The 27,570-nt window shown below is 34.9% G+C and overlaps 1 protein-coding gene across 9 annotated transcripts in view; it reads right to left on the bottom strand.

Annotated features, from left to right (window-relative positions):
* Kiaa0825 (KIAA0825 ortholog) overlaps positions 1–27,570 on the bottom strand; it is a 383,898-nt gene that overhangs the window by 54,648 nt on the left and 301,680 nt on the right. Inside the window, exon 22 of one of the 9 annotated variants that reach the window (XM_078044971.1) lies at positions 18,063–18,995. The exons of the other annotated variants lie outside the window; for them this stretch is intronic. Coding sequence (XP_077901097.1) covers positions 18,965–18,995 — 31 coding nt within the window. The 3' untranslated portion in view covers positions 18,063–18,964. Of the gene's footprint in view, positions 1–18,062; positions 18,996–27,570 lie in introns of those variants that run through there. 9 annotated transcript variants of the gene reach the window in all.

The following is a 27,570-nucleotide window of genomic DNA, read 5'->3' on the forward strand; positions in this document are numbered from 1 at the left end:
TAAAATTTCTTGTTTCTCATTGGTCTTTTGTGTAGTGCCCTGTTCTTATTATATGAATCAATATATGTTCTTAATTCTCTGAGACTATCACAGAATTTTCTCCAAAGTTTTCTTCTGCTATTTAATATAGATTCATCTCTATATCTTTAGAGATAATGTGTCTCTAAGTCCTGTGGGTTCTTTCCCTTCTCTTTAGATTTCTCTCATTCATGGTAGAGATTTGCCTCAAGCATCTAGGCTACCCAGGTGATTGAAGGTTATTTAAACATAATAATTTCAAGGCACTAAAAAGTTCTTTGGAGGGTGTTTGTTTATGTGTGTGAGTTGGTGGGAGGAGGCTGCCAACAGGGAGGTTTTACTTGAGCTAGAATTTTTGTTGGAATACTTTTATATAAGGCTCTTATCTGTAGGCTTGTTAAGTTTTTCCAGAAAGATCTCCCACTAGGAGGGTGAGTGACAGGCAGATACCATTCTAAGGACAAGAGGAACAGGCACTGATTGCCAGTTTCACAGACCATCACAATCTGGAATGTCCAATTAAGAAAAAAATTTTTCTTTGGTAGATTGAAACCAGAGGAGCTCTACCACTGAGCTACACCCCCAAACCTTTTTATTTTTATTTTCAGAAAGGTTCTCACTAAATTGCAAGGCTGGCCTCAAACTTGCTATTTGCCTGTCTCAGCCTCCTGATCACTGGGATTATAGGGTATACCAACACACCTGGCCTGATTGAGTTATATTAGAGAATAAATCTTTTATACCCTGTGAAGAAGGGAACTGGGGACACAGAATCTTCCAACATTTCACTCCTGTATCTGGAGACTTTCTTGGGTTCAGTTGAGTGAATCTTTTCCTTCACATGATTCTTTTTTTGCAGTAGTATCCACTTTTTTCTCCTGCTTTATATTTTCTAAATAGCTGATATCTCTCAACATAGTTGTCTTCTCTAATTTCTTTTCTTTATGGGTCAACTTTTTAAAAATAACTTTACTGTCAGTTTTGTGTGGTTTTTAGGAGAATCTTCCATGCCTAAAATTTGTCATACAACAGTTTTTTAAAGATTATTTAAATAAAGGCAAAATATGTATGTGCTCCTTAGAGTTTCTTTTAAAACTGGGTAACCTAGGCTGGGCATGGTAGCACATGCCTGTAATGCCAGCTTCTTGGGAAGTAGAGGCAGGAGGATTGCAAGTTCAAAGCCAGGCTCAGCAATTTAACTTAGTGAGACCCTGTCTCTAAATAAAATACAAAATTGGGCTGGGGATGTGGCTCAGTGGTCGAGTGCCCCTGAGTTCAACTCCCAGGACTAAACAACAACAACAAAAACTGGATAACCTATCGAGGATAGTGAAACATTAGGAAGTATGAACAAGGGGCTAACCATAATGCTGTTCATCTATATCAATCATTCCTTACATTTTCATTGTTACATGCAACTTAAAGATTAGTATTTTATTTTTTTTAAATTAGCTTAGATTGTTGCAGCCTCTGAATAGATATTGCAATGTCCCAAAGCCACAGGTGCTCAGGAGAAAGGGATAATAGGATAGTAAATAACGTACCAATGAAAAATTTTGTGACGATCTCCCTATAGAAATAAAGCCAGAAAAGAACATGTTTCTTCCTTTTGCTCCATGGGAAGTTTTTCCATGAAAATTTCTCAAATTTTTCCATGCAGGGTGTTGTAATGAGGAAAGACCAGATAATTTTTGTTTCTTTAAAAGGGAACATCAAAAAAAAAGGAGCATCATTCTTTAACATAAAAATGTCATAATATTAATCTGTGGCATATGTGCCTCAGTAGGGCATCAATGTACACCTTGGTGCTGAATGAAGTTTTTCTATATAGTCTTGTTTCTCAGGTGAATGCTAGAGTAAGTTAACATGGACAACACAATGGTGTGTCCACAGACAGCCATCACCATGAATATAGAACCTCATCTTCAGTTTGCAGAAGTACTTCTATATCTTCCATATTTGGAGATAGTATGAAACATTTCATATTGTTTATTGGGAGGGTGATTTCTTTTAAAAGCAATCAAACAATTAAAAAATTGTATTACTTTGCTTTCTGAGGTTCACTGGATATACAAGGAAGTAAGCAGAAAGGTTGAAGGTAATAATGGAATTTTTTTTAATCTAAATACTTGGAAAATTGCTTTATTGTGGAATTCCTTAAAAAGTGTTGCTGATGTTTGGTTGAATTTTTGGTCTGTATATTTAAAATATTACTATTTTAATCATCATCTATCTGGATGGATGTCCAAATAGCTTAAGAATTTTTTTTATGACATTATTCAGATAAAATATTTGAGTTTGGGTAAATGTCCAATTACAGATAATATACATGAAACACTTTATGGACATCTATTCCATGAAACATTTTACAGCCATTCAACATGATAATATAGTACATCCACTTTCAGATGGGGTGTGATTACTCTCATTTTTCTTGTTAGTTACAGTCAGCATGCTGGAAACTGTGTGAATGGAGCCTGTCATATGTATACTGTAGAGTGATTATCACAATCTTAGTATATCCGTTGATTGTTTTGCAAGTGAACTTGTGAGCTGCTTTGGGGAATAAATAGAGAACCCTCATGAAAAGAATATTTAATGAAATGACAAGGAATACAGAATACTAGATAGAAGAGAATGAGCAGCACTGCCTACTTGTGGCAGCCAAATAGAATTGCAGGCATTCACCCAAGAGGGTACACTGAGTTAAACAAGTGGTTAAATAAGCTTAGCTTTAGGATGAATAATAGAGTATAAATTGTCTTCATTGGAAGCAGAGACCTGTATAACCTAAGGTGCAGCTATTTCACATATGCCTTTCTGAGGCTGTAATTTCTTTCTCAAGTATAATTCTAGTTGTTGGCCATGGAATTTGGTTTTCTTTTGTCCTATTTTACTTCAAGGGAATTAATGGTCAACTGATGTATTTCACTCTCCACATCTGAATCTGAGGCAGAACAATTCCCATTGAGGGTTCTTGTGGAACTTCATTTTAGTTATGTTTTAATAAAGTCTTATTTGTATTGACTTCTGGGGCAGCTTGGCATTCCCTAACTGATAAACTACCTTAGCTTACTTTTTTTATGGAGGGATTTTAATTTAATATGATAGATTCAACTGTTGTTTTTCAGGTTTTATATGCATGCCTGGAAGCCTTTTAATAACTTGCAATAACAAACAAAATGAATGTGACTTTTAGGGTAGACACTCTTGTAATTGATATTTTTACCAACTCAGGGTATTTATTTGTTTTGCCAAAAAAGAAAGTGTATTCTTTCCATCCTTGGGAAATAAAAAGCAATGGGATTGCAATTAACTAAAAAAGCTGTGAGAGATTCCATACTTGCAATGAAAAAAAATCATACAGATATCTCTCTTGCTCTCTAGATATATGATCCCTGCATAACTCACAAAGCAAAGAATTTTTTAATAAATTAATTTTCCTTTCTGCATAAAGTAGTTAGGGATCAAGGAGGTACAGAATATTTTTAAAATATATTATAAGTGGTAGTTAGGTTTGTTGGACTCAAATCCTGCATAGGAAATTATATTATTTTAACTTTCAAACTTTTATATTTTTAATACTGAAGAATGGGATTTTGGACACAGAAGTGATTTAGATTAATAATATAATTCTGCCTAAGGCCATAGAAGAGGCAAGAAAAGGGAATATAAGAATAGGGAATCTACAAATTAGTATGTTATAATTATTCTCCTGCAAAGCATTTAAGAGCAACTTTGAAAAAATCCAACGTTCTCAGCTGTTTAAACTTATTTATACTCTATTTAAGTATGTATGTAACTCAGACTGAAGTGGTTTCCTAAGAGGAATATTGGAACAACTTTAGAATATCTATGAGGCATTACTGAAAAATATTTTTGAATGATAAACAGCAATAAATAGAAATTTGAGATTGAATTGGCCTTTTCAAAGAGTATGTCACACCTATGAAAATATAAACCAGGTATTTAAATTTGTATCTCATTCCTTGGTACTGGGCATCCTCGAGTGTTTATGCATTAGTCAAGTTGACACCTCAAGGATTCTTAATTTTTATGAAGATGTCAGCATGGTTGAAAAGACCAATTTTTTAAAAAATCTGTACTTAAACACTGAATTTTCCATGATGGTTATAAGGTTGATGAAATAAATGGGTTGTGGGAGGAGTGGTTACAACAGGAGTAGGTGGTTAAGAGGAGGCAGAAGAATATGAGGATTTCAATGATTTACCGCGGTGATTAATGCTTTGCCTTGACTCTTCAGAAACAAAAGCAATATCTACTATTTATTAAGCTGTGCTAAGAACTTGGATAAAGAAAATCACTGAGTCCCAATGGAAGTTCAGGGGTTTTATTTCTCAAAGTTCTCCATGCCCCTGCCCCCAACAGGTTCTCTCTCTCTCTCTCTCTCTTTCTCTCTCTCTCTCTCTCTCTCTCTCTCTCTCTCTCTCTCTCTCTCTTTATATATATATATATATATATATATATATACACACACACACACACACACACACATACACACACATATACACACATGCAATGCCTGTCTCACAGATAATTGTGAGGATAGAATCACATGTGTATACAAAAGTCACTCTAAATTAAACTATACAAAAGTATTCAGGTCTTAAAAATAGATGTACTTTTATAAACTGAGGTACACTGAAAAATCTTGCAAGAGTTAACCTGTTGATATTTTCCTGATATGATGGACACACTGAAGAGAAAATGTATCATAAAAATGGAATAAAGATTCAAAGAAATACTGCCCAACGTGGATGACCTCTACATCATCTACAACTCTGGGGGACCCCTCAGTTGCAAACCAGGTAAAGGGGAAAGCATGCATAAAGGCTGTAGTGAGTTGCAAGTTTCAGTGTTTGAGGAAGGAAGGAAAGTCAGCAAGGCGAACTTGGAGGATGGAGTTGAAGGAGGCTTCTCTGAATATTTCAGGATGCTCATGTTGCTTTCTTCTCTGATCTCCCTTGGCACTTTCTCCCTTATTCATTCATATTTTTAGTATTCATCTTGTATTATTCTACTTTGGGTGTATAGCACATATTTTTACCAAAAGGTTTGTGATGGACTCTGTGTCTTGTACTGGATATCTTAAGACACCTTTGTGCTCTTAGCAAAGTGCTGTGCACATTACAGGTACACTACAGGTAGCATAGTAATCATTGATGTAGCCCAGTTATACACATTACTCTTCCTAGCAAAACAGAGACCTATATAGGTAAATGTCCCAAGAAGGAGGTAACCCTATAGATGAGCTTATCCCAGCAGTGGTGAGTAGTTTAAAAGTAGGGTTTTTGAGTCTTCTGTATTCATTGAATCTCATTCTAAGTAGATACCTAATAGATTCCTTAGCATGACTGCAGCTCACTGAAAGTTTGTGGAAATGCATCAAAAAGTATAGTTAAAAACACATCAGGTGTGGTTGAGGTTGTGGCTCAGCAGTAGAGTACTCGCCTGCATGTACAAAGTGCTGGGTTTGAGCCTCAGAACCAAATAAAAATAAATAAATAAAATAAAGGTATTGTGTCTAACTATAACTGAAAAAAACCAACACCACCACCACCAACAAAAACACACACATCACATATAACCACAGTATGGGATCCTAATTAGAATAAGTTATATTCCATGTATGTATATCAAAATATACTCTATTGTCATATATATCTAAAAGGAACAAATGAAAAAAAAAGGATTGAAGTTTGGATATAAGCTTCTCTATCAAACCTTTTTCCTTTCTCTTCATCTTCATCTCTTATGATTTCCTTAGATTCTACTCTGAATATATAAGATGCTATGTAAGACTGGGAATGTAGCTCTGTGGTGGAGTACTAGCCTAGCATGTGCAAAGCCCTGGGTACAATCCCCAGTACCAAAAACAAACAAACATACAAACAAATGCTATCTGGCATGTTTGTTCAAGGGTTTCCTTGGCAGAAATCTAAAGTAGAGTTTGAGTTTTGTTTCTTTGTGTGTGTGCCTGTGTGTATATATGTATATTTTTAAAATACCAGTAGAGAAACTGGTACAACAGGTATTCAAATATTGTCTATCATTATGAATGAAACAATAAAGTGAATATGAATGATTAAATAATAAAAAAGTAAAAAGACTGTAAACAAACTATATTGAAGGCTACAACTGACTTGGAAATTCATCAAAATATAAAATAGATTGATGAAAGGAAAGATGGATAAATGAATAGATATGTGAAAAGACAAGCAAAAAGAATCAAAGTGATAAGTATTTGAGAGCTTATTGTAAACTTACATCAGCTTTTCTGTATGTTTGAAATTTTTCATAATAAATATGGTGAAAAGTTAGTTGAAATTGATAACTTAAAAAATCATATTAACAAAATGATTTAGTTCATAGCCATTGCACTTTCAGTTTTATATATCTGAGTTTTTAGGAAATTTAATCCTCAAATAGGACCCAGATTTAGCATGTTAATTTGTGATTTTGAAAAGTGCTCCAACAATTAGTATAATCAACCCAATTTTCTACTGCCTTCATAATAAGAGTTTTGGCTATATTCACTTATATTTTTCAAATAAAGGCTATCTCTGATAAAGGGTTTTTTATCTCTAAAATTCAGAAAATATAGTAAAACATTTTATCATGATTATTATAGCACTTTAAGATGCTTTATGGTAATTGATTTTAAAATTACATATTTATTTTTGGATAGTACCTCCTTTCTTTAGCATTTTGTCATAAATGATACCTGAAAGCACAATCAACAGAGTATAGCTACAGTCTCTCCCCCACATTCTCATTCCTCTCTTTCCTTACCTCTCTTCTTCTTCTCTCTCTATCTCTCTCTCCTCTCTCTCTCTCTCTCTCTCTCTCTCTCTCTCTCTCTCTCTCTCTCTCTCTCTCTCTCTTCCTTTTTCTCCTTTATAATGTAGAGAATTGCATTGTTTAGATAAACATGGCATTTAAGTGGGAGGGAACATGATCAACATCAGTACAAAATTAAAATTTTAGAACTCAATTTGTCTTTTTTTAGAATGAAATGTCTAAGCACAAGTGTGCTACTGTTAAATAAAGATGAACAATTTTTCTCAATTTGTGTAACTTTTGGTTTTTACCTTTTTATCATTTAAGTTCTAGGCAGTCTGTTTTATAATGTAATCCTTTGGTGAATGATAAATAGTTCCTTCGTTTTTCTTCTAAAACAACAATGCACATTCTTACATTAATAGCACTTTTTACTCTAGTAAAAACGAATGGAATGCCTATTCAAAACATAATTTTAACTTTTAGTTTGTATTGCTGAAAATTAATATCTTTAAAGAAGACATGGAGTGGCAGCACAAAGGTATTCCTGCTTCATCTGGGACAATCTATGGAAAATATTTGAAGTCCCTGGAAGCTGGAAGCTTTAAAAAGTCTATGCGGGTATCAATACTTATAAGAAGTGGACTCAGTTGTGTGTAAAGAAATAGGTTGCATGCATTTCAAGGCAGTCTTACAGAACACAGTGAGAGATCTGGCATTCTTAAAATCAAACATATGTCATATCAACATTCCTAGTACAAAGTATTTTGTTACTGTTTCTGAGCTCAAAATAGCCCTATGCAAAGGCACATCATCGAACCAACCATATGGAGGTGGCTATTCAGTTATGCTGAGTTATGCTGCGATATCATTTTGCTTCTGCCTTACTCACCTATTTCTACACACTTGCCAATGGAAATTTTTGCTCTAGAAATTATACTGTAGCAAAGAGAAGTAAATACACCAGGCCGGATTTCATTTCTCAAGACATATCAATATGAAACAGTGCTATTGTCTGTTTCCGAGAACGCTGAATCAATAAAACATGTACACCTATGCCTTAAGGAACCAGTAACTCTTTAAATTGCCCTTTCTATTTACAATTACTTAATTACTTTATTTTGCCAAAAATAAAGGTCATTAAAATCATCTCGAAGCTGGACTTAAATTTCAGAAGTAGCCTGCAAGTTGTACAGTCTTTAACTATGTTCCATTTAACACATTTAATAGATGTAAAAGCTCACAAGTGATGATATAAAGGATAATTTACGCTTGCAATGCATTTTTGTCCAATTAATAGATTGCCTGTGTGTTGCATATTTTGCATGACAAAAGAGCAGAATATTAAACTGCCATTCATAATGAAAATGCACTTTGCAAATTAAAAGTGCCGAAACAGAAATTTTTCACCCTGTTTAGGAAATAAACAGTCCTTAACCAATTAAACCGCATTGTAATAATTCTATGATTTATTGCAAGTTGTTTAACTTTCAAAACTCGGCTAACCCATATTAAGGTCACAATCCATCATGTCTTGCTTGGAAAGCCAGCAAATAATGGCTGTTGTATTAGCTGCTTTTGATGATAGTATGAAAGAAGTATTAGCACTTGTCAACAAAACTGCTTACAACATAACATTAGCATGCATGGGCTGCTGTACCTATTTATTATTCTGGCAGCTTCACACATATTGTTACAAGCTTATAAAACATTTTGTCGGGTGGAAACCGAATGTACACTGTTTGGTTTTCTGATAGACTGGCAGCATAAATGTCTGGGCTGACTTAGTTTAGTTTAAGTGTAAATAGAGACACAAATTCTTCAACCTGTTCTCTTATTGATACTGAAAAGTGCTGAATTATTCAGCATCCAACTCTTCTGTTTGTGTCTATCACAGTTATCAATTACCCATCAGTCTTCTTGTCAAAACAGAATGGATTAATCTGGCTGAAAATAAGACAAATAAATGGATACTATAACAGGGGTGTGGGGTTGCCAGACTGTCAAAGGGAAATCCAGGCAGTGACATTTGCCGTCAAAAATGGGATCTCTGGCTTAAGTGAGCAAATGATTCCCTTTTGCGAGCCAAGAATGCACTTAGCTCACCGTAAGTAAATTAATCTGCCTTCTTCAACTGGTAATGCATTAGCACTGAGGTAATAGTTTGATTGCCGAAATTCCTTTATGTTTAAATAATTTTGGTCATCATTATTATTTCTCACCGGAAAAGCAGACACATTCAGATACTTCATCTTGGTAAATAGAGGTTTGCCTGGTAAATAAATGGACCCATTTAACAACAAAGTTATTGCTGATAGTTTTGTGCCACTTCATAGCTCTCAGCTGATGTGATACAAAGTAACTCTTTTCACAGATGGCTGGTGGAACCCATCCAGCATCTGCAAAGTCCATCCCTGTTTTCTTTCCCAAACATTTTATTTGGAAATCTTGTTTGGCAAACTTCCTGAGACTCTGCCTGGCTGTTCAAAGTACATATTTCCAATCTATCTCATTTGGCCCTTCTATAAAAAAGGAGCCAGCAAAGTGCCTTCAAATTTGGCACAAAAATTGCAGCCACAGACTGAAGCAAGTTTTAGGTTCCTCGCCAAAAATTTACAAGAATTTTATCTTAGATGCTTCCATACTGGACTGTTTTACATAGTCATCATTAACATCTAAAGTCTTTGCATCATGACAGGATCAAAGCTCCTCAATCTGTATCACTGGGTAGCTTAACTTTGCCAAAAGTTCCCCCTTGTTCTTATTTTCTGAGGCATCTTGTGTCCTAACTACTGCAGGCACTTCTTTTTATTTAGACAGTAGGGCGGTGAGTAATTTAAGGAGAGCAACCTGAGAGAAAATGGCTACAGTCACTGAGTCACTGGATGATGAACAACAGATAACTTCTGAATGAATCACCTTTTCTCCTTTTCCAGTAGATTATGCAAAGAATTTTAAGCATTTAAAAAACAAAAACCAAAAGCCCTTCTACATTTGGGGAATTCTAAAGGGATCATATCAACAATTAAATTTCAGGTACAACTTCCACTATTCTCTGAAGAGCTTAGACTGGAATTTTCCATCACACATTCCCAGAACATTACCTCAAATTTCCCTTCAATGCAAATCAGGTTGCCAGAACTTTGACATTAAAAAGAAATGTACTAGTTGGCCTGGTCACAACTCAACCTTTGCTAAATCTCATTTGCTTAGTATATATAATCCCAAGGCCACCTTATGGAAGACAGCAATTTAAAATGTGCAAACATTAAACTTTTTCTTGAAATAAGGTAGTGTTTTTATTACCAGGTAATTGATTACTTTGGTCTCTCTCTCTCTCCCTCTCTCTTCTACTTCTCCTTCCCTTAAAAAAAAAATTCACTTGTATGAAAATGTAGTGCTGAATAAAACTTTTGTATGGCCTAAAAGTGTTGGCAAAATCTTAAATTAAAAAAATAAAAAAAGTTCTTGAAATTTGTAACCCTAGTCAATTGACCAGTGTGTGTATGGTCTTGCTTCTAAATTCCAGATGCTATTTCCCATTCTTATAGAACACTGAAAAATATATGGTCACCGTTTTGGATGTAAATTACCCAATCCTAAACTTTCTCTCCCACTGGTTCCCTTTTTTCTAAAATGCCAATCAGTTGCTAAGTCCTATAGAGTCTACCAGCACAAAGACTCTTCTGGTATTCTTCTTTCAATTACTATTGGCACCATGCTTTTGCATTTGCTACTGATTCATTCACACATTGATGTGTGTTTTCGCAACAATTCTTGGAGTGCCTAACATGAGTGGTCTCTCTGCCTCTATCTTTCCAACACTGCTCCTCCTGCAGGCCCTTAGCCCTCATTTTGAAATAACCTCAACCATCCTACCTGTCCTTTAAATCTCAGTTCAAAGGACATCTCCTTGTACAGTTTTCTTATTCTCTCATCCCCTTGTGATTTCTTACTTACTTCTTCAAGCCTCTTGAACAATTTTATATTTCCGTTATCGCAACTTGAGAGAGATCTGATATCTCCCACTTACTATGTGTGTGATTGTGGACAAGTTATATACCAACCGAAAACTCATTTCTCCTCTACAATGGAATTAGCACTTCATAGGATGTGAACATTAAATGAACTGAGGCATGTAAAATACTTAGAACGATGCCATATACACAGTGACCATTTATCAGATTTTTGCTTGTTACATTATTATAAATGATAGGAACTTAGAAAATACCTGTTTCAATATTTGTATGTTAAGAAATAACAATTTTAAGTGACTTTGATGTTTCAGAGAGGCATTAATCTATAATACCTATTGTCCTAGATGGTGGGCCAGTGAACAGCATCCTGGGCTGAACACCCTGGAGCCACACTTCCAGCTTCATATCCTGGCTCTTACCATTGGCTAGGTTAGTACTTTCTTTTATTTTGTTCAGTTCGGTGGGAAGTCAGGCAGTTAAAAGTTTCTATACCTCCTAGGCAGTCATTAAGATTAGCTGAAAGAAAAATTCTTGGCAGAGCGTCTAGCCCATAGTAAGACCATAAATGTAGCTTGTCATTAACTAGATGGATTCCAAAATGCTCCTTGATCTAGCTGTATGTGGTGAAAAGGAACCATAAAAATGAACGCATAATTCCCTGAATTACTGTAATATCCTTCTTAAAAGGCTTTCCTGAATAACATTTCTCCCAACCTCAGTCTCTCTTGGATCTCCTGAGCTGACGAAAACCACCATATACACTTTCTATTACATCACTCCCCAAACAGAGTTTCCACATTCTCAGTCCCCAGGACATCAACACCTTGTTCTAGCTTTTAGAGTGCTTTCTAATTGTTCCCCCTCCCCCAATGTTTGACCTCATTTTCTCCTCAAAATGCATCATTTATTCTTTGGCCCTTCATTTACTGTCCTCCTAAGTCCATAAACTCACTTTTTCAAAGATGTCATTACTCTCTTTCTGGCCTTCTATCTTCCCACATGCTGATCACTCCCTTCCTTGCATCAAGCATCTAGAAACATCCTCCCTGTCTGTATCCTTCTAAGTTTAAGAAGCTAACCACTACTATAGACTTTCTGAGTAATCTAGCACTCAAAGATAGATCTTCTAAATGCTTGAAACATTTGCAGATATTGCCACATAATTCAGCTCTTAATTATAAATCGCCCTGTAGTATTTGCTGTGCTTGTTTGCTCTCTGGATATATTTCACCATCTTTTCTGTTTCCTAGGTTTTTTTTTTTTTTTTTAACCAGCTCACAAAGAGCTCTGGATAATCTTCCTGGCCTGTCATAGTGATCTCATCACTTGAACTCCAGGTTCCAGCATGAGGTTCTGCCTCCTCCAGGCCTTCATTTGCTTTTAATCTAGCCATACACAGAGGGTCTTGCATGAAATAAGCCCCTTGCTATTGGTCAAGTCTGTTTGTATGCACCAGGAAGAATTTTCTTTCTTCTAAACTAAACTCTATTTTTTAGAATAAATGACATTTTTATTCTCCAACCCTACCTTATATGGTAGCACTATGTTGTGTGGAAGAAGAATGGATTTAGAGTTTTGGATTTGCATCTTGGTTTTTCCAATTATTAACTGTATGTCTTTGAACCTTGCATTTTTCTGAGCCTCAGTTTTGTTCAGATATAAAAATGTCAATACCCAGCTCACAGAACAGATAGGAAGATTATGTGAGATTAATAACAAAAAAGTGCTTGACACATAAAAGGGAGAGAACTTTAGATACCTAACCCTCCAATGAATATGAAACCACATTAATAACATCTGAAGTTTATCCTAATAATCTATACACACACCAATACAATCATGATTATTCTATAGTTTATATTTCAGAAGGGTTCTTAAGCTTTCAAAATTTAACATCCCTCATCAAAAAATCTTTAAGAGTAGTCTTAGTATTTGCAAACTCAACTAAATGCTTTGTCATGAAACCTATAGAGTCAAAACTTGGTATATGTTCAGAGGTGATTAATATTGGAAATTGTCTTTCAGATGAAACACTGGTCTCTCCTCTCCCTCAAATTTGAGGATTTGAGGAAATTGAAGGCCAAAGGCTCTTTTAAAAAAATTTCCTTGGTTAAGGATAAAATGCAGAGGAGAGAAATAGTCACTTCATAGTTTACCTTACAATTTTTAAATTCTAGAAACACATTACAAGGTAGTAAAGCAGGGCTTCACAAGACATTTAATGAAACTTTCCTCTAGAGCAGTCATAATTATTGTGCCAAAATGAGTCTCTTAACAGAAATTACCTCCAAATTTTTAATAAATCCCTTAGAAAATGCCTTGTTCTGGTTGGGTAAGTCCATATCAATAAATGAGAAGTGAGTGGCTTAAAACAAAAGCCTGGTTTTAAAGCAGAGTTTCTGAGTAGAGAAATCACATTAAAATAATTTCTACATTCAGAGGAGAAGACAATTTGAATCCTCTCTTTCTCCTTCTTCAATAGTCCGAATTGATCAAGTTCTAGGTTGTTTGTTAACAAGTCTGTCATCTTCACAGAGAACAATCTAACCTCTTGAGTCAGAGTTAGGATACAGAGGTTAAATTACCCTTGTGAGCAGAATAAAAGACAGAAGAAATTCAAAGCTTAAAAGGACCACATATGACTGAAATGACTGTCACACAGAGTGGTGGGGACAGTTTCTACCCTCATTGAATTACATTTGAGTATGAGTTGAGAAAGCATGATTCTCACCAATGACTTTTGGAGGTAAGAGGCAGGAGGTATTTGCTTCCTCTGTAAGCTCCTAATAGAAGGCTATTGAGAGGTTCTGACTCAGCGACTTTCCAAGCGACCCAGTCCTTTAAAAGGTTTAAATGTGACCTCGAGTCTGCACAACACAGATTCATAATCAGTCTTCAGTTTGGAAAACCCACTCTTTAGAGAAACTAAGTGAATAATATCACAATAATGGCATTTCAGTTCAACAATGAGATTTTTCTCCCATCTATCAAAAAATAGACCCTAGGAACAATTTTCAGGAGCATTTTATTGTTTTGATGAAATAATAAAATGTGAGGTTATCACAACACCCGTGAGCTCCTTTCTCTTCTTCAGACAGGAAAAGGCAAAGAAAAATGTTTTTCAAACCAATAACGTGGACAAAAGCTTCTGTGTCCTGTGTACAAAGTGTCTAGTCTTAGAAGTAGGATTCCCAGAGCAAGAGCTTCTACTGTTGTGTTGTGAAGGACATTAGTGATAAATCTTTTGTCAATGATAAATCTTTTTGGACAAGCTTATTATAACAAACCAATCCCTCCACTCTTTCTCTGCAGTCTCTTTAATTTACCACACCTAAATTGGATAGGGTGTAGGTCTGCTTGGGGAAGGAGGGAGGGGGATGGCATACACTAAACAAGCAGACAAAATTCCATAGGAATTCTCTCAAAGATGAAAACGGTTCCATACTTATTATGTTCTTTAGTTTTACAGTGACTGTACTGATTGTAAAAACTGTTCGGGTAGAACCTTGTCATTAAGATGATTACTCCATAGCTATAACTCATACACATGGCAGATACTGATTATCTATGAAATTCTGATACCTGCTCTATGACCTAAGTATTGATATTTTTATATCTGAACCAAACTGAGGCTCAGAGAGGTTAAGTGATGTGCCCAACATCATACAATTAGTAATAGCAAAACCAATATCTGGCCTCCAAACTCTACAGATGCCAAGTTCTTGCTCCTCCAGACAATGTCATGCTGTCTTGATTCAATAAAGCTGTTAGTAAAATAAAGGTGTTATTTATTTCAAGAAATGATAGAAATTCAGTTTAGAAGAAAAGTAGAGGGAATTGGGTAATTCCCTCTTGCTCATATTTACACTTCTCTCTTATATTTCAGTACTGTCCTTAGCATCCCCCTTCTCCCCATCTTTGTTTTTACCACTTCATAATTAAGATAAACAAGAAAATTAGTTGTGTGTATGTGCACATGCATGTGCACTACTGGTATAAGGATTGAATCCAGGGGTGCTTTACTATTGAGCTACATTCCCAGTCCCCTTCCTTCCTTCCTTCCTTCCTTCCTTCCTTCCTTCCTTCCTTCCTTCCTTCCTTCCTTTCTTTCTTTCTTTCTTTCTTTCTTTCTTTCTTTCTTTCTTTCTTTCTTTCTTTCTTTTTAATTTATCTGAGACAGGGTCTTGCTAAGCTTCCAAGGCTGGCCTTGAACTCACTATCCTCCGTCTTCAGCCTCCTGAGTTCCTGGGATTACAGGCATGTGCTTGTAATTTTCTGGTGAAAATTGGCTTTTGAGGTAGAAAATAGGGTGGCAAAGGTGTGCAGCTGTCTACTTAGTGAAATATTGAGGAGGCTCTTTAGTGACCCCTGACTCAAAACAATATTCCCATCCATCTGCCATAACAACTAAAATTTCCTCTGTTAGAGTCACTTCTTTGGGTGAAGTATACTTTGTCTTTAAAAGTTGTCTTTGAGTGTGGCAGTTTATGATGTTATTGACGAATTTTCCTAAGATTTATGTGCCTCATCTGATTAATCACAGAATATACTACTGTGGGTTGGTAATAAAGAAGCATAAGAGATTTAGAGAAACACTTGGTAGCCAGAGAACAGAGCAAGTTCTTTGGGAAAGGAATCTTAAAGGGGTTAGAAGCCAGGAAGGAGCACCCCTAGCATGCTTCTCTGTGGAGAGTCATCCTGAGGTTAAGCCTTTGATTTTGGTTTACATGGGCCGAGGGAATATGAAGCATGCAGAAACTTTATAACAGGTTTAACTTTGGCTTAGATGATAGGAAACGTTTCTGTACTCCCCAAGACTAGGTAATGAGTCCTCACTCTGAGCACATATATTCCCAACACCTCCCCTTGTTACAGAATACCTTATTCTGCTGATTTCTTTGTCCAACTCCATCACTATACTGTATGTTTGGGGACATTCATTCATTCACTTATCCATGTGAGGAGTGTTTCAAGTACTAATATAAACTTCAGAGGGAACATATACAGATTAAAATATCCAAAATGAGCATTCCCTCACCACCACTTTTAATTTGAAGATCCTTTGTAATTTGAGCATGGAAAAACAAACACACACATGCTTTCTACTATCTAGACCTGAGAGGATAATGTGTAATCACCTTTTAGAAGAAGACCCAGGAAATGTACCAAGAAAAATACAGACAAGGATACTGAATATGTTTTTAAATGTTTTTGAGAGAAGACTTAAACTTCTTAGAAGTTTTTCATTTTTACTTTTATGAATTAATGCAACACATGATCCCACTACTGAATCAGAAAATGTATAGAAATGTGTGTGGATCAAAGTGTGGGGAATTCCGGGAAAGCAAAGAAAGTGAAAAAGTGCAAGAATTGGAATATGAAGTACAAGAATCATAAACTAGTGGTTTTTAAGTATTGCTAAAACCAGGTAAGAAACAACTTGACAATGATTATTTAGAACAACAACCTTCTCAAAAGAAGTTAACAAACAAAAGCCTCACATACAGAATATTTTTTTGAGAATTTGTCAGCTCAACATGTTTTGAGTTATAAAATCACCTCTTTGCCCTAATTTGAGAATTGTGTCCTGATTTGACACAATTAAACTTCTGTTGGCCAGATTCTGTCACATAACCCCATAATTCATTGTACTTAGTATGAGTAGGCAAATCATCAAGGTCATCAACAAGTGCAAGTAGATTTGCTGAGAGAAAAAGTCAACAATGAGTAATAGTTTCTAGACCAAAGCCCGGTAACCTGGTGAAACACTCAACTGTGGCATGAACTTGGACCAGTCACATAGAACTTCCTGGCACCTCACTCCTTGCTATAACACAGAATGCAGTACAAAGTGGCTGTCAGACCCTAGAAACCTTTACTGTAGAGCTGAGGGGAGAAATAGTCCCTGACTGGCAGAAAGATCTTCCTGCAACATGGCTCTCTCTTTAAGGAGAGCCATGAGCACAAACCTAACAGTGCTGTGCTCTGTGCTGCTCTAAGGAACCATCCTACGCTACATTTTTTCCCTATGTTTAGTAAACTCTGCCAGTCTTGCAAAGATGCTTATAGGATTTCCATTTTACTTCCTTAAATAAACCTGCAATTTCAGCCTGCTAGAATTTCTGAAATTGCCATTTTCTATGTAATAGAAAAGGTTGAATACAGGCAACTTCACATCTTTGAACTGAATTGTCAAATATCCATGCTGATTTGGTGCCACAAAATAACTGTAAAAAAAGGCAAGAATTAAAATGTGAATACTAAATATCTTATCTGCCACCCAACCCTTAAGGAGGCCCTATGGGGTTAACAGAGAAGGCAAATAAATTCCTTTAGGCTACAATTAGCATTTGTGGAATGTTTAGTTACAGGGTGCCATGAAGAGTACACAATACACAAGCGACACCAACATTGCCCTTGAGAAATTTGTCATCTATATGTGAGGATGTGACAAGGTATGGAAAAAAAATAGTAGTTCCATTTTTGTATGCAGTAGACAAAAATGGCTGTATAATAAAGTACAATTAGTCTTTCATGAAGCACGTTGATGCCACAGACACACATACCCAGAAATACCACTTACTGCCCTTATTTTTTGTGCCTTCTTTCTCTCCTCCCCACTTTCCCTTCACTGTACTCTAACTATATTAGCTTTCTTTCGGGACTGACTCTGTAATTTGCAGGGCCAATGCAAGGCCTCTTGTTAAAACATTAATAATTTTGGGCTGGAGATATAGCTCAGTTGGTAGAGTGATTGCTTCGCATGAAGAAGGCCCTGGGTTCAATCCTCAGCACCACAGGAAAAAAAATATAATAATAATTTCAAGATGGTGTCAGGAAAACATTAAATTGGGGTCCTTCTAAGCATGAGAACCTAAGAGATCACTCAGGTTACTCGCCCATAATGCCAGTTCTGTTTCTTTCTGTTTCTCATACATGCCAAGTTGATGCCCAGTCCAGGGCTTTGGCCTGGGCTCTTCTCTGCTGGGAATAATCTTCCTATAGTTAAGGTCTCAGTGCAGATGCTCCCTTCTCAGAGAGCCTTCTTTGGCAACCCTGTTGAAAGAAGACCCTTTCTTGTCACTCTCTGTGACATACTATTTTGCCTCCCCCAGATGTTATTTTCTTTGCTAATTTATTTATAGGAAATATTTATCGTCCAGTTCCTCCCCACTGGAATGTAAGTTCTACAACAGAAGGGACTTTATTTTGTTCACTTCATCTTGTTCACATGGTATCTAAAATAATGTTTGCTACAAAGAGGTGTCCAATAAATATGTTTTTAATGAATAAATTAACAAACTAGATTATTTACAAATTATTTTTAATTTATTTAAAAAATCTTCAACATTCTTCAACTTTTTTTCGTTTTAACAAACTTCACTGACAAAATACAAATGCACACAAACACAAGAGTAAACCAATGAATGAAATTCAAAACTTTGGCTAATACAATATATAGAAATGAAATCCTTATTCAATTGTGATTTACCTTTTTTATTTTTTAAATTATTTTTTAGTTGGGCACAATATCTTTATTTTATTTATTTATTTTTATGTAGTGCTGAGGATCGAATCCAGGGCCTCATGCGTGCCAAGCAAGTGCTCTACCACTGAGCCACGACCCCAGCGCCCCAATGATTTTTCTTTGGAAATCATACTAGAGTCTAAAGATAAAACAGCTTTTAAGTTAATTCTGTTATAGGCCTCTAATTTAAAAATTTTAAAGCAAAAGTACAAAGTAAACATTAAAACAGTGATAGAAACATCTCTTAAAATACTTAATAAAGAAACATAGTAAATGTTTTTATTGCAACTATGCCCACTATTGATAAGAGAATATAATTATTAAGATATTACTAAGCAGTATAAGGAAATTGAATGCAACGTAATTTTCCACAAAGCTAATATTTGCTTTGCAGAAGTTAAATAACAAAAAAGTCAGAATATTGTATAAGTGCCTCACAAAAACTAGGACTTTGATCCCTAGCAGGAATTGCTATCATGAAAATAATCCTGGTTGAACTAACCTGAAGCTTACAAAGCCTCCTGCAACATATTTATTTAATTATATCTTCAGGAATTTAAGAGTAAAAGATAATGTCCCTTAAGACTTTGCTTTTTTTGGCTCAACTGGTTCTGGATAGAGAGTCAGTACTGCATGCAAATCATCTTTCTTCATGGTTTCTTAGTTTCCAGCTACAATTAGAAATTAACAAAACAAGTTATAAGCACTGACTGTTGAAGACACTTCTACATATCCAATGAGATATGCTATGCAAGCTAAATAGAAGAGCATTTGCAATTTAAAATATAATTCTCCATAATGAAAATGTAAAGCAGTCGTTCTGTTTTATTCGGCATGTCAGGTTAGGAATCCCCGTGAAGCTACATTGAAGCAAAGAGTAGATTAATAATTTAATTTAGTTCAGAACTGTGCAATAGGGCACCACAACCTTTTATTCTGTAACCAGCTGCTGACCCTAATATGGATGAACCAATTAGACATCTCTATTTAATTGTTGGGTGACCCATCTAAAACTCACTAGGAATTTTCATTTTAAACAACACTCAACAGTCTGAAAGAATCCTAGTTATCCCCCTGGTGGAGGTGGTTGATTTGATAGAAGCACACAAAGGAGTTCAGCAAACGGGGAAAAACTGCAAGATCATTTTAGTCTGTGTTCTGTAAAAGAACATCTTAATATAATGAGCCTTTTTTCAGTCTCCCTTGGTGGAGCATCAGCCCTCTCAGATAACCCCACACAAAGCAAATACTATTCGTCTGAAGTTACATTTGCTCCTTGTTATCACAACTTATGCCACTTAATTCATTATTCAACGAATTCACTTTCTTGTTTATTAGATGCAAGGTAGCTGCTTATCCCTAAAGGCCATGTATGCAAAAGACTGCTTGTAATCCTGTCACTTCAAACCTCTCTAGACTTTTACATTGCTTCAGGAATTAGGAGGAAAGAAGCAAACAATTTAGATTTATTCCTGATGATATTAAATCTGTACATGATGAAAGAAATAAGAAAGAAATGCTAACCTGAAATTTGTTGATTCGGAGAGTAGCTTCAGATACTATCTTTACGTATAAAAGTAACTCACTTGCTTCCCATAATAAACACCTTGAATTATTCCTTCTACATTTAGGAGGAATAAATTAAATGCATATTTTTTTGTACAGGTTGCCTTCAAAAAACTGCAATACTGTGTATCAACTGTGATTCAAGGATGCAGGCCAACTCAATAATTCATGTGCTGAAAACAGATATTAAATATACCTTAAAATCTAATATCTGATATGTCATGGCTCTTGGGCACTTTAAGTTTATTCAATGCTGAGTTTAAAAATGCATTGAAAATATTTTTTAAATTTCATTATGGCTATTTTAAGCTTAGTTTTAGTTGTCATCAATAAAATGTGATAGATATATTCTGAATGATAAGAGACAATATAACTTTGACTCTTCACACAGCAAAGTACAATGGTCAGAGATATTTCAGTTTGAGTTGGTAATCTTATGCTATTAAAATGATTAAAATGTAAATGGATTACTGAATTAAACACTCTTTTGCTTCACTCTTAGCACAATTAATATTGTATAAAATTATCTGCATAATTATACACAGTATGTTTACATAAAACAGCCAGGAAAGAGCTACATATCAGAGGCTGAGTGTAAAATATTTTAAGCTGTGTGCTGGAGTCTTCTAAATATGGAAATCTAAGTGGTTGTTTTAGTATTGGTGCTTTACGTAACTGCAGACTGTTCTAAATTTCATGCTTTACTTATTTAAATGCTAAATAACTCTATACTTATTTTTTAAATTCTCATACATATAAAATACATTGAACATATTTTTAACTGTGTGCATTATTCACAAAACTAAGAGGCAATTATTTTCTTCAATTAATTTACTTTACGAGCTAACTATTTGAGATTCAGCACTAGTTCATCAACAAAAGCCACAGTTAACATTTTAATGTGGCATAGCATATACAGATATGCCTAGGACAAAAGACTCAACATCTTTAGAAAATAGAAACAATTTGGAGGGAAACTCATTTGTTGAATAGAGTTGTGACTAATAATATAATATGTACAAAATTACTTTCAATGATTCTAAGGAAGGAAAAACCCTTGAAAACTCACATTCTTGATAACTCTGGATAGGGCTGTGATTATTGCCATTCATCCAAAGCATCACTCATATTAATATAGCGATGAACAAATTGACTCACCTGAATAATTAACCTCTACTATAGCATAACTACCTTAGGTACAGATTAATGTTTTTTATTCAGCTTAAGACACAAACCTACCAGGGAAATCACACTCATTAAACATACTGCAAAAATCAATTATTTCCTGCCACTCTGAGGAATTAATATCAATGATTAAGTCGTGCAGTTTTTAAAAGCTTATATTCATCTGTCTGTACCCATTAAACAAAAACTGCAAAATAGAGCAAAATGAAATTAACAAAGAGTGCTAATAAAATACAACTTTTCTGTTGATATCTTAGATATAGAACTTTATTCATTATTGTACAACTCTTGGTTTTTTACATGTGGGAGATTTAAAAAGTCACCCAGTGATTTTTATAGTGCAACCGTATGCTAGATAAAGATATTTAAGCTGTCAGTATAAACTGCTTCTGTTTTCATTTTGCATTTAATTTCAATGCCAGACTCAAGGCATAAATTTTTCATCACCTGCAATGCTATGAATAAAAGATTAAAAAAAGAACTGAGAAGAAATTCTAACACATGCGGTGCATGCAGCACATTGTGCAGACGCAGTATTCATAACTAGATGTTTAATTTCCATCTTTTTTTAACATTAGGGACGTGATTATTTGGGTTAATACATCATGGAGCTAATTTCCAGTGTTTTAGCTCTGCAGAATTCAAGTTTACCTAGTTTGGGCCAAATAGGCCATTCATTCCACTTGAAATCTGAAGTATATGCCCTAAGATTTACATGCTACTTTGTTAGCACTGTAGGGTTCTATTACTCTCATATTTCTAGAAAGGGAATATTTCAACATCAGAGATTTTTGTTTTATTCCATGGAATAACACACACATTAACCTTGCCTGAAAGTTCAAAGAACTAAGAATTACTGAAATGGTCCCACCTAATATCAGTTCCTCATTAAGGCTTGCTTCATGTTCTCAGCCGAAAGACATAATCAATCCCAAGAGGTGAAGTTATGAGCTCAGTGTTAAGGCATTTTTTATTTAGTACTTAGGACTGTTTTCTGTTGCACAATGCATCTTCATTGTCATTTTATTAGCCTCCAAAGGACTCACAGACCACAACAATTTCTAACTCTTGCCAATAGGTTCTTGGTGAGCAAAAGGTGTGTGGAAGCCCTTCCTAGTCTCATTAGGAGGCCTTGCCATTCTGAAACTTTACTTTCTTAGGGTGATCAAAAGCCTCCTGAGGACTACAGGCTTGTTTGGGAGAGTAAGAGGTTAGCATCATCTAATAATGTCTAGCTTACTGTCTTTGGCTTTAATTATTTTAACTAATTTTTGATAGTTATTGAAATTAAATCTAGGAAAAGTCTTGGAAAAAATAAGCCAAACCATGCTCTGAAACATTATTATCAATCTAGGATCCAATTAGTTCAATTGGTTAGCAGATAATGCTAATGAGATGTAGGTCATTGGTTCAATTCTTGGGAGGAGCAGTTAGTTTTATTTTGTTCTATAGTCATAGAAACATATCACATCCTCCCAGGCTTATATGTGATTAGTCACCAAAACAACCAAATGAGAGTATTGAATGGATAATTACATCTCCATGTCTACAACCAGGCTGTAGAGGGCATCAGTATTGTCTTGTGTGAGCACTATACAAAGATAAGTATTTTTTACACCCTCCCCCCAACCTTTTTGTTGCTTATCATTTGTAAAGCAAATACTGTATAGCTTCAGAACATTTAATGGGCTTTAATTGGCTAGGCTTCATAATATCTCTACTGTGTTGGCAAATTTAATTAAGCTTACTTTACAGATGAAAAAGCTCAAAAGTGAGAGGTTAAGTCACTTGTCTGAGGTCACATAAAATGTCAGGGACATTTCTCAGATTAGAATCCCTGCCTTCGTATCTCATACCACTGTGGTACCCATGAGACTGCTCTGCCTCTATGGAAACAGCCTGAAGTCACAGTAATATGTCACTATATTATCACATTATTTTTCATTATGCTAGAAGACACAGTGTAGTGAAACGGCATGGTGAGTCAAGGATTACAGATGTATCTCCCTTTAAGCAACATAAATGTATGGAAATTTGGATTTGCTGAACAGATAAATTAGAGGGTGTCATGTATCACTTAGTCTATGCTATCACACTTTGTTATTAATCACTTTTTTGCATGCCCTAACTTCCCAACTAGACAGTAAGCACAGGGACTATGTCTTCTTATATCTCTTTGAATCTGTAGTAAACATTAATAAATATTTATTCATGACAATGTCATTTGATTGGAAGGGGATAGGGGAATATAAGACCTCATACTCTATGAAAATGGCAATAGAGAGGACGAGATAAGCTTCAGGATGTGGGATAGGAGGGGATTTTTTCCTTCTAAACAAATGTAGAGTGGTATGTTATATGAAAAAGATTTATGAGAGCAACGAAAACACACCCTGAATTCAAAGCATGAAGAGGACCTACAGAAATGATGCACGTAAGAAAAATTCTTACAAAGAGGAGAATGCTTCAACAGCAGAGTAGGAGAGACAGCTAGTTGCAGTATGGAAGGTGGAGGCAGCAATGTGCAACTCGGCACCACTCTGTCATGGTGGTGTCACAATGTTGTGTGGAAATTATTTGCTCAATATTATAGAAGAGAAAAACTCATGATACTGGGGGAGAGGGAAAGAGAACTAAATGTTTCATTTTACAAAATCATTATTCATAAGATATCTTAAAGCTGTTTGTTTTTCTCATGTCTAGCTTACTGATCTTATTTAGAATAAAATTGATTTACCTAAAATTTGGGGAAAACTGACAGTTTTGTGAGTGTGTGTGTGTGTGTGTGTGTGTGTGTGTGTGTGTGTGTGTGAAGAATTTGTCCCATCAAGTAATTGCCTGAAATTTTATTTTCTTAGTAGGGGATGAAGTCAAGAACTATTGGAGCTGCTTTGTAAAATAAGGAGCTGTTTTGGAAACAGATTTTAATACCAATTTGATTTGAGAAGGAAATGCAGTCTCAGCAGAAATTCAAGGTCTAATGTGCATGTTCCCCAGAGATGGACCATCACGAAGTTTTCATTTCAATGTTGTCATCTTCCTATTCACAGCCCTCTACCATTAAATCTCTGGGCATTGGAACCCCTCAAAGGATAACCTTCCAAAGTTAATAGGTTGGTCGTATCACTAGCACTTGTAGCAGTTATGGATAAATCACTAGTTTTTCCTGTATATTAATATTGTGCAAAAGATTATTCAACATGCAAATTCATCATTGCTCCACTTTACTTATTAAAAGCTAGAAAAATCAGAATCATTCAGTGTTTATTCTCAGGTAAAACAGCACTCACTTTCATGTTATATGAATTTATAATTTAATTTCCATCTTCTGATTTTTAAAAGAGTATTAATGAATAAATGCATTATATTATTTGAGCTTGGATGAAAATTTGCCTTCTTCATCATGTGAAAAAACAGTGAGCACCAGTATTTCAGGAATGGTTCGTCCACTAGATGAGACCTTATCAACCTAGGAGGCTTCCAGGATTCATGGAAGTAGATGCAAATTTTGGAAGTAAACACATATGTTATATGTTTCTAGTCAGAGACTTTTAGAACTTCAAAAGAGTTCTTACCTCAGAGAAAGGATAAGAACTATTATTCCAGATCTTCAGCTGTGTATGCGTATAAGAAGTTAATAGTCATTTCTCTGTAGTAAGAATCTGTCTACTCATTTAGCTTAACTTAATGGCTTTATGAATTTGTGGGATATTCAAATAAATGAAAAGTGCTGTATATTCTTTCTAAAAAGGAAAAGGAACACATATGACAATTAAAAATTTTATGCTAATTATAATATTTCCATATGTGCACTGGGAGAGATTAACAGAGGCAGTTCAAGATTTGTCTTTCCTTGAGATTTAAGATAAAAATAAATCCTTTTCCAAGAGACATTAGATAAAGTGCTTCCTAGGAATTAGTGTATTAGTCTAGAACTCTTGAGATTCTTTCTAGGTTTATGATCTCTTCATTATATGCTTCTAGGAGATATCTAATTACTTTCATTGATTGTCAATCAAACACATCACTTAAGACATACAGGGTATGCTTAGCTAAACAGTCTTTTAAAAAAGAAAACCTGTTTGAAGCAAAACATCCTCAGCACAAACACAAATGCATACACAGAAAATGAGATGTTGGGGAACTGAGTTGTGATGTATTTGTGCTATCAACTCAGTGAGTTCGTAAAGCCAAGTTAATCTTGCCCCAAATTCTTAAAATGTATTTTTTTCACTCCCAATTGCCATAAACTGCTTAAATGCCAAAAAGATTCAAAGTTTGTCAAATGTTCTTCAACTTTATCCAAAATGATTAAAAAATTATTGATTCTTACATATCCCAGATATCTGCAAGCACAATTGCTAGGGTGGGACCCTGGGAATATAGAGTAACAGGTGACTCACAATCATTATGTTTGGGAACTTTGAAATAATGGGATTTTTTAGTCCCTTAAGAGTTTTGGTTTTTGGCTATTTGGTAAATGGCCCATCTTCTGGAGATCTTTAATACACTACATGACTTCCTTGAATGGATTTTATCAAAAGGCTTGGAGAATGCATTTCCAATAATGAAATAAATTGTTGGTGAATATGCAACATAGCATTCGAGGAGTTAATTCAAAATTTTATTGTCAAGAAATGCAAGTAGTGGAAGCATTTACTATTAAAAAACAGCTTTCTTTATTTTTAAAAATCAGTACTGATTTCAAAAGGCATCGATAAGCATAGTCTTTTAATTCAAAAGGGGAAAAAGAAAGGTATTGGTGGAAAATTATGAAAGGTTTATGAGGGTTTTTTTTTATTAACAAAACTGAGAGCCAAGTCACCTTCTGTTTCTAATCAGTTTTTATTAACTTTGACTTTTCCCCCTCAGCCTGAAAGTGGGAGGTGAAATCTTATACTAAGTTCTATGGAGGCATTTGCCAACATAATAATGCAATTATATTTGGCTACCTGTAAAATAGATCTATGACCAAGAACATTGTTAACAATGGACATGTTTGCCTTGGGTACTGTTCCCCACCCCCCAGCAATATTAATAGCATATCTAAAATTATAAGCTTATATATAAAGGAGTACCCATAAATAATAGTACATACAAAGATAATGACACATAGTTTAAATGCCAGTTTTTTTTTTCTATTGACAAATGTTTCAGAAACAACAGTGTAATTTAACATCTAGATCACTGAAAAGGGATTATAACTAAACTACAAAAGAGTGTTAACAGTTTTAGAGATGAATTATGGTAATAAGGTTTCTAAAAGGTAAAAACCAGACACAATGATATAAGTCTAGATGTTTCTATACGTTAGAAATATTTGGGATGGTTAATTTGATTATATAGTTCATTTGATTATTTTTTTGTTTTTGGTAGTGAGAAATTAATCCAGGGACAAGCCATATCCCCAGCACTCCGCCCCCTTTTAAAAAAAATTTTTATCGTCATTTTGAGACAGAGTTTCACTAAGTTGCTTAGGACCTTGCTCAATTGCTGAGGCTGGTCTTGAACTTGTGAATTCCTCTTTCTCAGTCTCCTGGGATTACAGGTATGTACCCCTGTGTCCAGCCCATTCAATTATTATTCAGGGTAAGATGTTGAATTGTTAATGTAACTTCAACTGTCCCTTCTTGTAAAATATGCAGATTAACTTTTCTCATTTGATCAACTCCAGGGAGTAACTTTCAATCTCCATTTGGGGTGTATGTGAACATTTTTAAAAGAAAATTCCTACAGATACAGAATGCTTACTTGGATTTTTTTCTATATTTTATATGCCAATTTATTTAAATTGTAAATATTAAAATAACTTTTGATCTCACACCACCATTTTATAATTATTTCATCTATAGAGAGAGGCTTGGCTCTGCTATTTCTTTATAACAATCTTATTATGTTCCAAGTTCAAGATTCATATTTTAATTAACTCAAAGTGATGATTTTATCAGTTTACTTATAATCCTATAAGCAAGTTAGTGAGGTCAATTTTAGAATACCCTCAGTAAAAATGTAAAATAACTCATAAAACACACAGTGTACCATGTAACACTACCAATCACCCAAGTTTCAGGGTGACTTTGTATGTTCCCCTGTCCTTGTCATGTTGATCCTTAGCAGTATTCCTTTCTATACTATATTATCAAACAGGTGAATCAATGTTTTAGATTCCCTAAGATGACTTTTAAAAAATTTCTATTATATAAGTACAGATTTTTTTGGATAGTTCATTTATTTAAATGACCCCAATCCTTGAAGAAATATTAAGTTCATTCCTCATAAAAATTGACCAATTGCATATAAAATTCTTTTAAAAAAGGTTAATCTTATATGAAAATTGATGCTGGTAGACTGAGGGATAAGAAAGCAAGGACAGATAGACAATGGTCACCTTTCACATAAAGTTCTATGCAGCACAAATGAAGAGGTTATAAATTCATTTTAATAGTTTTCTGGTGCCATTCTCCTATGGTAATCTGAATTATGTTATCTTTAAAA

Source organism: Ictidomys tridecemlineatus, chromosome 1, assembly GCF_052094955.1.
Source record: "Ictidomys tridecemlineatus isolate mIctTri1 chromosome 1, mIctTri1.hap1, whole genome shotgun sequence".
NCBI classification, from domain to species: Eukaryota; Metazoa; Chordata; class Mammalia; order Rodentia; family Sciuridae; genus Ictidomys; species Ictidomys tridecemlineatus.